This window comes from Cydia pomonella, chromosome 4 (genome assembly GCF_033807575.1).
Source record: "Cydia pomonella isolate Wapato2018A chromosome 4, ilCydPomo1, whole genome shotgun sequence".
Classification (NCBI taxonomy): Eukaryota; Metazoa; Arthropoda; class Insecta; order Lepidoptera; family Tortricidae; genus Cydia; species Cydia pomonella.
The window spans coordinates 22,520,107-22,531,644 of record NC_084706.1 but is presented as its reverse complement, the minus strand read 5'-3'; the positions used below and the strand labels follow the sequence as shown (position 1 = coordinate 22,531,644).

Here is an 11,538-nt window from a genome sequence, read left to right as displayed (position 1 = left end):
AAAAAAAATCGCACGTAACCTCAATAGGTAGTACTAACACTTTTTTTTTACACTTTTTTAATTGCATAATACAGCTAAATGCCCAGAAATTACACAATACAGCGATAAGACCGCCTGTTGCTACCTTTTTTTACATTGTAGATCTGTTTTTAAATTTGTTTTCTTTGTGGTGCAATAAAGAATATTTACTTACTTACAATAGTAACGTATAATTATAATTATTGATGTATAATTATGACCTCTATAGTTCATTTAAGTTAGGTTTTGATGCAATAATCAAGCGCTATGAAATATCTTAAACTTCTTAAAGTATTAATAATCATTTAATATTCTGAAATTAGTACGTGGATGTTGATCAGCCAATTTCATAAATATTATTAGGGTCGGCAACGCGCATGTAATATCTTTGGTGTTGCAGGCGTCCATATGCTTGTTTGTCACCGACGTGGTATTAAAAAATATTCGTTAAACTTTATTTTACTGACAATTCCATTGAAATTTTCTTGATGCGTACTTTATTGTACATACAAATAAAATCACGAAAAACACAGTTACAGAGTAAATTAAATACAACAAAGGTGAACTTATCCCTGTATGGGATCTCTTACCCAATAGCTTGCGGAATTTTACCCGCCCGGTGGAGCATGAGTGCATCTGACGTATTTACTAATTAATCTAGAAGTAGAGCGATCGTTATCATCTTTAAAGTAAATATACAGTAGAATAGACTACAAAGCTCAAGGCCAACTAAATGAGAAAACCTTTTGATAATATATATTTAGAGAGTAGGTAATTGAAAGCACTTATCAGACGATTAACCGTTTCACAAATGTCAAAATCCCAAAATCAAAATGTCAAAATGTTTTGTGGTCCTTCCCTTGATAACCGAAGACACTATTTAGATGTAATGTTCTTGTTTAAAATTCTTAAAGGAGTGATAAAATGTCCGAATCTTTTAGAATTAGTCACTTTCAGTTGTCCGCACCACCCCCTACGTCCTAGATCTCTATTTTATATCAGCTTTGCCCGCAAGAATTACTCACGGCACACTTTTTTCAGACGAGTCCCTAGTTATTATAATAAGTACTTGCTTGATATTGATCCTTTTCACACTTCAGTGTCTCGTCTCGAAATGATACTTAAACGTAAATTGTTTTAGTTTAAGTAATTAAAATAATTAATTACTTATAAAAGTAACTTTCCGGTTGTCCTAATACCAAATAATAGTAAAAAAAAATTACAACTTATCCGATAATTAATGAAACAGACATGTACCTATTTACCATTCTTCTACTTATACGTACCATCCATATAATTTCACACAATCATTATTAATTATTATTATTGTATTTTTTTTTCTGCCCTATTACATTAAAGGTAAGAGTTTCATGTGATATTTAGATAACGATTTAGCTCTGAAGACTGGTAAATAGAATTTAAGTGTGGCTCATGATTTCATTTTTTTTTATGCTGTTAATATGTATGTTAACATTATGTACTTAATAATGAACCTCTAGGTCTATCAAAAATCGAATCAAAAAATCAAAATTGTTTATTTCTTTCAAAAACCATGACAAATGTTACAATGGCTGGTGTCTCCTTGTAAGTTATTTACAAAATAACCTGTGCTAGGAGGCACCGCTCTTCCATAGCTAAGTACAGTCAGTATTATACAATTCTATTGTTAAAGCTATGTTCCTTAATTATTTTTAATTATTATATGAGTATGTGTGTGTTATTGTTATTTTATTTTTTACATCATATTGCAGCATTGGATATATATCTAGTGCTTTGTTTAAAGTATTATATAAGTGAGATGAACGTTTGTTATACTGTCTACTAGCAAAAGTTGTTTACGTTTTAGGTAGGTAGGTGCATAGCAATATCTTTCCTCCGTCTTGTCAGAATGTTGCGGTCATAAGTTGTGGTTTTATGCTTTCTTAGGACAGCGGTTAATATATACAATTTTCTGACAGTAAGCAACTTACACATTTGATATAGCTTGTCAGTTGAGAACCACATCTTCTTAAAATACATAATTTTGAGAAGACTACGCTGAGCTCTCTCAACGTCAATAAAGCGAGTCTTAGCAGCGCCACCCTAAACAGGCAAACAATAGGTTAACACGGATTGAACTAATGATGTGTAGATCTCTTTTAAAAGATCTCTACCGTGACCAAGGGCACCCGGAACGACCCTTGGCACCACATGTCTTAAATTTTTTAAAATCCAATTAAGCTTTCGTAGACGTAATACAACATACGTATACATAGACGTAAGACGTAATATAACATATTCTTCATAGTCTATGATTCTTAAGTATATTAAGTACACTACATTGTCCTTCAAATCCATTTATATATGTGACTGTTTGTGTTCTAAATAAATAAAATTAAAAAAACAATTAACCAAAGGGTTAAAAGTCTGTTTTATTTGATGATCTTACGTCCTAGTAACTGAAAACTCATTTTTCACCCTCTTCCTGTAGACGCATATATTTAATATTTCGTAACATATATACAGAATCAAATGTCGTGTCTTACATGGACCTAAAGAACTTGGCCGAGGACCGCGAAAACTGGCGTCTACTCCACCGACAAGAGCCATGCTCTTAAATGATGATGATACAGAATTACAGATTTAGTGATGATGCAATAATAAACCAAAAGTACAGTAAGAATAAAGGCAATTTTGAAAATAGTTTTTAGCAAACAAAAAATCACACATACACGAAATAAATATTTTGTGACAACCCTATGATTCGATTTCATTTTTACCACTTGGTGCCAAAATGTCGACACAAAGGACTCCAAATTCTGCCTAATACACACTTCGCTCCCATCACCTTCACCGATGAACGGCTCACTGCGATCTCTTACCCACAGCATGCTCTTACCCCGAATGACTATACATGTGAAATATGTGCATTGCCAACCCTTGCGTTTCATTAAAATTTAACCACTGACAACGGGGTCAGAAGGGCTAAAATGGTCGGCTCTTAATCATTTGTCACCGTGCCTGTCACGTTCTAACAAGTATGTAAGTGCGAAAGTGACGGGTATAGTGACAAGCGATAAATATAGAACCATGCTGCCACTGCTGGTCATAAAACTTTAATTGACAAATAAAAAAGGACAAAGAGGTGATGTGAAATACTTTGCCGCACGTCCCATCCATAAAGTATGTCTAGTAAATAATATCTAGTTATGATACTTTGTTTCTTTTTGGGGTTCTGTAAAAAGGTACAAAAGGAAAGGTCCGTCCGTCTGGTCTGTCTGTCTGTCTGCCTGTCTGTCACATCGCTAAATATCTCGAGAACCACTTATGCTTAAGCACAAATTGAAAGTATTATTTCCTTTATTTATCTTTTTTTTTAGGTTAGGCTTTTTACAATATGTAAAGTAAAATATAAAAACACTTACAAAACAATACAAAAGATATAAACACATTATAAAAAACCTAACCTAGGTTGCCGCCGTCAGGGCTGCAGAGAGAGGAACCGCCGGACTATCCGCCAAAGTATTATTATTCTTTTTTTTATTAACTATGGAAAATGCCTAATATGAAGAGGGGCAAAACTTCAAAGTCTAGTGACTAGGCCAAGTGGGGTATCATTTGAAAGAGCTTTGTATGTACGGTCGCGGAAATTGATTCTTTAGCAACTTGCGGTTGAAGTAAATTTGGCTGTACATACTTATGGTAAGAGCTGTCCATTGTAACGTGACACGTTAACTGCTAAAGAATCAATTTCCTCGACTGTACATTCCAAAACATTTTTTTAACCAATCTTACGTGTGGTTATTTCCCTTTAAATTTGTATGAGATTACATTGAAGACACCTTTTTTCAAATAAAAGAACAATTTTTTAAAACGGTTCACATAATAGAGAATACGGCCGTGACTTTTTTGCTCGACTTGGTGGGGGCACTGCCGTGCCCCCAGATTATCCTCAATAACCAATATACGTGCATTACATCACGCAATTTTTTTAGACAATTTACCGATAGATGGGGCTGTATATAAAAGTTCTTGGTATAGGTACTTCTGATCAAGTCTTTCGCTACATACAAGAGATAAATCAAAGTTTGTATGGAACCCTCGAAGCGCGAGTAAAACGAACTCGCATTTGACCCTTTTTTAGGGTTCCGTAGCCAAATGGCATAAAACGGAACCCTTATAGTTTCGCCATGTCCGTCTGTCTGTCTGTCTGTCTGTCTGTCTGTCTGTCTGTCTGTCCGAGGCTTTGCTCCGTGGTCGTTAGTGCTAGAAAGCTGAAATTTGGCATGGATATATAAATCAATAAAGCCGAAAAAGTCGTACAATGAATAAAACTAAAAATTTTTTTTTTAGGGTACCTCTCCTACAGTTAAAGTGGGGGTAATATTTTTTTTCGCTTCAACCCTACAGTGTGGGGTATCGTTGGAAAGGTCTATCAAAACTAATAGGGGTTTTCAAGAAACATTTTTTGATAAAGTGAATATATTCGGAGATAATCGCTCCGAAAGAAAAAAAAATGTGTCCCCCCCCTGTAACTTTTGAACCATAGGTCCACAAAATATGAAATAAATCGTGGAAGTAGAGCTTAAGAAAGACATTAAATGAAAACTATAGCAGACATGATCAGTTTAGCTGTTTTTGAGTTATCGCAAAAAGTTTTCCCTTCATAGTAAAAAGACTTAGTTTAATTAGGTACTGATTATGCAAATTTGCCTATTTGTTTAACTCGGGTGAAAGGTACCGTTTCATCCCTTGGTTAACAATTTACTATACTTTAAGCTCCAGTTTAGCTTATTGTGACGGAAGAGTAACTACGGAACCCTACACTGAGCGTGGCCCGACATGCTCTTGGCCGGTTTTATTATATATCACGACGGAGGCAAATAAGCACACGGGCCGACACGAAATGAGATAATATCGACACGTTATTAGATAAGTAAGATTTGTTTTCGACACAAACCGTCTTTACTTTTATTAAACTAAGGTTTCTTTATATAAATCTTTATTTTTTTAAATAATAGATTATTACGAATCGAAAAGTTGAAATACCGTAAATTGGGGCTGATTGAGAACCACGGGGCTATTTGGAACAGACAAAATATAAGATTTGAACCTATATATTCCTTATCATGGCCGCGGTGGTGAAACGTAGATCTTCGTCTGACCATAGTCAATCTAATGTAATGCTGATTAATGGTCACAATAACGCCGAGGAATTCACACACGTGCTTAAAAATAATTTAGAGTATATCGTTGGAAAATCAGTGTACTTCTGTTCAGATTTTAGGTTCGTGGTAGCTTAAAGGTTTTTATTAATGTACCTACTTATCTAATAGAACACATTATTGGGAGTTTTTTAAGCTATATAACGGCCTTTATTTTACCTTTCATTTTGTCGATTTTATAAAGAGGGGCATTTTAAGACGACTTTTGGGGTTTATTGGTTTCAAGTACCAAACACCCACCTTTTAAAGATTTCTATGAAGGTAGGTTGTCCATGCTTTATTTTTAAAAGGGTTGTGCTGCGAAATATATAAATATTTATCGTGGGTACACTAGGGACAAAAATCTACCCTAAACGTCACGTAGGTTATAGTTACGTTTCATACATTTTAAGTTATACTCAAGCTTGTCCTCGAGGTTAGCATTTATCACATGTAGTAACACATACGGTGTCGCCATTCACGCACTTTATTTCGGAGACTTAGCGGCAAAAACATTTGCTCAAACATTTTTTTTTTTTTTTTTTTTGGCGGGTATATTGTAACTTATCTTACCTGGCTTCTACCCGAATTCGCGCCATCATTCACATTTCAGTGCTCCGCCACTCCGCACGTGAAAAATTACGCCGCGAATAAACGAAATAATCATGGTCAAACGTACACGTACGAATTCAAATGATTATGAGTGCATTGCGAGAAAAGTTAAAAAACTCGAACGCATGTTAATTCGTGCACGGCGTAAACGTAGTGATCGACAAGGATCTGCCGCATCGCTGTCGCCGTCTTCCGGATCACAATCGTCGTCGTCCAGTTCATCTTCGTCACGGTCCAGGTCAGCTTCACCGCGCCCGCGGCACCGCGCACCCTCAAGACCTCGTTCGTCGCAGGAGCCGATAATCATTGAAGGTAAAACGCTCACCTAACCGTTTCTTTTGTTCGAATAGACCGTTAATAGTCGTTGCAATGGACATAAAATTAGGAATGCGGGCAGCTCATGGGGCTGTCACTTACCTAATATTGTCACGCAAGGTAGCATTGCAGTCGGCACTAAGGCCAACATCTCTGCTACTACGACTGCGTCATTGGATCATTGTAATTCCTAGACGTATTGAGCGTTACCTTTCTTCAACGGTACAAAGCATTGCAGTCCGCATTGAGGCCGACATCTTTGCTATATATTTATTTAATAAAACATAATATTGTACCGACACCCGTTCTTTTGGGCATATAGCAATGCAGTTAGCATCTAAGGCTAACATCTTTGCTTTTTTTACTACAACGTCAGATCGTTGTATTTCAGACGTGCCCGACAACGAACAGGAATCCAGTGTAAGGGTCATCCACCCCGCGCCCGTCCGGCCAACGGAAAGATTGGCCACACCTCTTCAGATGCGCGCAGCAGAGAGCCCAGCAGCGCCTGCTCCACCGCTGACGAGAAGGTCTGCGCCTGCTTTACTTTCGACAAGCGCCGAGCCAGCCCCGACCCCACAATTATGCGTCGCTCAGGAGGTAAACAACTCACCAACATCGTTGCCGCTAGGCGAGCCAGCTATGGACGCCTCTGACGCAATGGTTCTCGACGAAGATCTCCTTAAAATATTAGGGGACGACCCCTCTCAAGTCAGAGTCTACGGCAAGGAGATCAGACCTGATCTTGCAGTACGCTTGCAACATATAGCTACTAATGGGCTAGGTAAAGATACACGTAAGGAACTTTTAGACAGGTACTTACCTCCTGCAAATAGCGCCTTGATTGATGCACCTACCCTCAATCCTGAGGTAAAAGCCGCCGTCCATGAACATGTCTTTAAGAGGGACAAAAGCATAGAAATACGACAGAAACAGATTTCATCTGCAATTTCCGCCTTATCAGAGAGCCTTACCTTGCTCTTGACTGAACAACCAAAGAACACAAAGCTGATACAGCTATTAATGGACTCTTGTAAGATTCTATGTGACAGTCAGCACGTAGAATCGTTAGTTAGGAGGAACTTTATTCTTCATAACTTAAAGAAGGAGCTTAAAGACGAATTACAAACAACCAAAATTGACAAGTTACTCTTCAGTCAGGAACTTGCGGAAAAAATAAAAGCCATTAGGCCATAAATAAATCAGGAGATGATTTGAAAGCCACACCATCGACCTCAGGTCTGCAGGCTAAGAAGAACAATAATAATAAAGTACCCCCCAAGAATTTAAACTGGCGAGGTCCTCCCCAGAATTATTACAGGCCGAAGGGTACTCAGAGGACGAAGGAGCCTGCACTGAAGAGCCGTCGCGACAACTCCTCGAGAAAATCATCGCATCCGCATCACAGGCGCAGCACCCGCCGATAGATATGGTAAAGTTTGCCGGCCGCTTAGCTCACTTCAGCTATCACTTCACTTCAGTGGTCACTTCTAACTAACGACAAAATTATACTCTCGTGGATACAAGGTTATCAAATACCCTTTTCAAGGCCTGTCGTACAGCGTACGCCACCTGCCCCTAGGGCGTATTCCGATTCAGAGATAACACAGTTCCGACATTCTGTTAGCGACCTACTATGCATAGGCGCCATTTCGGAATGTCAGAGCTGTGAAGGCCAATTTATATCCCCAGTTTTTTTGGTACCTAAACCGAACGGAAAAATGAGATTTATCTTAAATTTGAAAGAGCTAAACAAATTTATAAATACAAAACATTTTAAACTTAAAGACCTACGCACGGCCTTGAAATTAATATCTAAGGATAGCTATATATGTAACCTAGATCTCAAGGACGCGTACTTTTTAATACCAATACATGGATATTTTAAAAAGTACCTTAGATTTACTTTCCAAAATAAATTATATCAGTTCAATGTCTTGCCGTTCGGTTTAAACAACGCACCTTATGTTTTCACTAAAATTATGAAGCCAATCATTAGTCTGCTTAGATCTTGCGGCTATCTGTCCACCGTGTACCTTGACGATTTGTTATTGATATCTAGGTACCCTAATACATGTCTAGAAAATGTATCAGACACTATAAACCTTTTACAATCCCTAGGTTTCATTGTAAACCATGAAAAGAGTAATTTAACGCCTCATGCGAGTTGTAAATTTTTGGGATTCATCATAGACTCAAAAAATTTAGAGGTTACTTTACCACTGAAAAGAAATTGAAAAAAATTAAATCTGAAATGAACACATTCCGTAATTAGAAACGTTGTTAAATTAGAGATTTTGCTCGTGTTACTTCGGCATGCCCAGCTGTCGAATATGGTTGGCTTTACACCAAAGAACTAGAGCGTTGTAAATATTTAAATGTAATTGATGATGACAATTTTGATAAGTATATGACAATTATGATAAGTATTGTCTAGAGATCTATAGTGATGCCTCAACTATGGGATGGGGGGGGCCGCCTGTGGTAACGACCGGGGTAGTGGGTTGTGGAGCGCCGAAGAACGCTCACAACACATAAATTATTTAGAGATTTTGGCCGCCTTTTTTGGACTTAAAGTTTTCGTAAAGTCTTATCATGACTGTCAAATTCTTTTAAGAATTGACAATACAACGGCTATTTCCTACGTTAACCGCATGGGTGGTGTACAGTTTCCACACCTTACAGACGTAACAAGAAAGTTATACTTTGTTCGCATCTTACATAAGCTCTGCTGATAAGGTTATCAGCGTCTGCGATTATGTAATCGCAGACGCTGAATCTCTTCGAGTCTATCCAGATATAGAGTGGGAACTGTCACAATATTAGTTTCAAAAAATTGTAAAAGAATTCGGATCTCCTTATATAGATATTTTTACAAGTAGAATTAACAAAAAATGTAAAAAATATATTTCATGGCACAGGGATTCTGATGCCTTTAATATAGATGCATTTACAGTGCCGTGGTCAAGTTTCTATTTCTACGGCTTCCCGCCTTTTGCAGTCATTCTTAAGACACTAAGAAAAATAATAAATGACAAAGCTCACGGAATTATCGTAGTCCCACTTTGGCCCACTCAACCGTGGTACCCATTGTTCAAAGCCTATTAGCTTCTAAACCTTTATTTTTTCAAACCGAATAAAGATCTTATTATCTCTCATTCCAGCAACCGAGATATTCACCAAAAGATTACCCTGGTTGCAGGGATCTTATTAGGACGTCGATGATGAAGAAATTTGTACCAGAATCTGCAATATGCATTATGCTGGCCTCTCTGTCAAATAGCTCACTAAAACAATATGATTCTTGTCTCAAGAAATGGTTTTCTTTTTGTATTAATAATCAAGTAGATGTTTACCAAGCATCTGTTCCAAATGTGATTTCTTTTTTAACTGATTTGTACCACTCTGGTGCTCAATATGGAACACTAAATAGTTGCCGGTCTGCTCTTTCATTAATCTTAGGTGCAGACATAGGCAATGATAATCGTATAAAACGTTTTTTCAAAGGCATATTTCGCTTACGTCCACCTTTACCAAAATATAGCATGACCTGGGACACATCTGTAATTCTGAACTCTCTTGCAAATTGGTATCCAAATGCAACTCTTAATTTAGAAAAAATATCGAAAAAACTTGTAACGCTTCTAGCTTTAACAACAGCACATCGAGTTCAGACTCTTTCCAAAATTAACATTAAGAACATTGAGTTTGATGTCAATGAAATTCATATAAAAATTCCAGATTTAATAAAAACTTCGCGCGTTGGTGTTGCACAACCAACTCTTGTTTTACCATATTTACGAGAAAGGCCGGAAATATGTCCATGTGCTGCTTTACATTCTTATTTAGATGTGACAAAAACTCTTCGTAGTAGTGATGTCCTATTTGTAAGCTTGAATAAACCACACAGAGCAATAACTTCCCAAACCTTAAGTAGGTGGATTAAGAATACTTTGCAAGAATGTGGTATTGATATATCAATATTTACAGCCCACAGCATAAGACATGCTGCGACGTCTAGGGCTCATAGATTAGGAGTCAATTTAGATGTAATAAGGAAAACTGCTGGGTGGAGTGGTACCTCCAGCACGTTTGGACGCTTTTATAATAGAATTATTGTTAAAAATATCAATTCCTGTACCTTGGCAAGAAGTATATTAAATGATTCATTGTGTGACAATTAACAAGGTGATAAAATATTGTTTAATTATTTTCTGTTTGATCTTACAGTTGTCCATAATTGGACTAAGAATACATTCTCTTTATAATGATTAACCTGACGTTTTTTCATTCCAAGTATCATTCCTCTCAACATCTACATGTGATAAATGCTAACCTCGAGGACAAGCTTGAGTATAATTAATGATTAAACGAACTTACCTGAAGTGAAGTTCGATCATAATTATACGATTAGCTTGTCCGAAGAGGTTAGCATCCCACCCTCCCTAGGTAAACCCCTAGAGAATTGAAAAGAAGGAGTGAAGATTGCCTCTGAACTAAATGATGGCGCGAATTCGGGTAGAAGCCAGGTAAGATAAGTTACAATATACCCGCCAAAAAAAAAAAAAAAAAAATGTTTGAGCAAATGTTTTTGCCGCTAAGTCTCCGAAATAAAGTGCGTGAATGGCGACACCGTATGTGTTACTACATGTGATAAATGCTAACCTCTTCGGACAAGCTAATCGTATAATTATGATCGAACTTCACTTCAGGTAAGTTCGTTTAATCATTAATTAACTGTAATAAAAAGTTAATTTGCGAACAATATTGACTGTCATTCATACTACTATTCATGCTTGTTATTATTAAAGAAGTCCAGTGATCTCCAGATTTTCCGGTCTCCTGCTTTGTTTTGCCAGTCTTTTCCTGCTGTTTTTACTATGTCGTCAACCCACCGTTCCCGGGGGCTTCCTTGATTTCTATAGTTAACTGGGCCAACCCATGTAGTAACCTTTTTAGTCCATCTATCCTTTGGTGCACGTGCCATATGGCCGGCTCACATCCACTTCAGGTGTAAGGAGTGCTATACATACAGCATCTATTATATTTGTTTGTTTTCGAATGTCTTTACGATTTTTCCTTTCCCTTAGTTTGATATTAAGTATGCTCCTTTCTACTCGTATTGACCGTTGGCATGTTTGTATTTTACTTTTTATTCTGTGGTCAAATGTCCAAGTCTGTGAGGCATAAGATCAAGGCCTGTCGACTTCCTTAGAAAGACATGACGCTTCATAATTGCGCATGTGTGGTCTGACCTCCTGGAAATAGATACCAGTTATTAATATAAATATATTTTGTTACAGCAACATTGCTCCTATCTGACTTTGTCTATTCAACTTTGGGAACAAATAAAATCATTTTTATCAAATATTTTGATTTATGTCACACTACCATATGTAAATTATTATTA

At 37.1% G+C, this 11,538-nt stretch overlaps 1 protein-coding gene across 2 annotated transcripts; it reads left to right on the top strand.

Moving 5' to 3' along the window:
* Positions 1 to 5,610: 5,610 nt before the first annotated feature.
* On the top strand, positions 5,611 to 10,877 carry LOC133517270 (uncharacterized). 2 transcript variants are annotated; one of them, XM_061850502.1, is made up of 3 exons: positions 5,611 to 6,125; positions 6,520 to 6,728; positions 9,293 to 10,877. In XM_061850502.1, the coding sequence occupies exons 1-3, from the start codon at positions 5,867 to 5,869 to the stop codon at positions 10,310 to 10,312; spliced, it is 1,488 nt and encodes a 495-aa protein (XP_061706486.1). In that variant the 5' UTR covers positions 5,611 to 5,866; the 3' UTR covers positions 10,313 to 10,877. The 2 variants fall into 2 exon arrangements, with proteins under 2 accessions (XP_061706486.1, XP_061706488.1); XM_061850504.1 differs by lacking the exon at positions 9,293 to 10,877 and having other exon boundaries at positions 6,520 to 8,359.
* Positions 10,878 to 11,538: the final 661 nt, after the last annotated feature.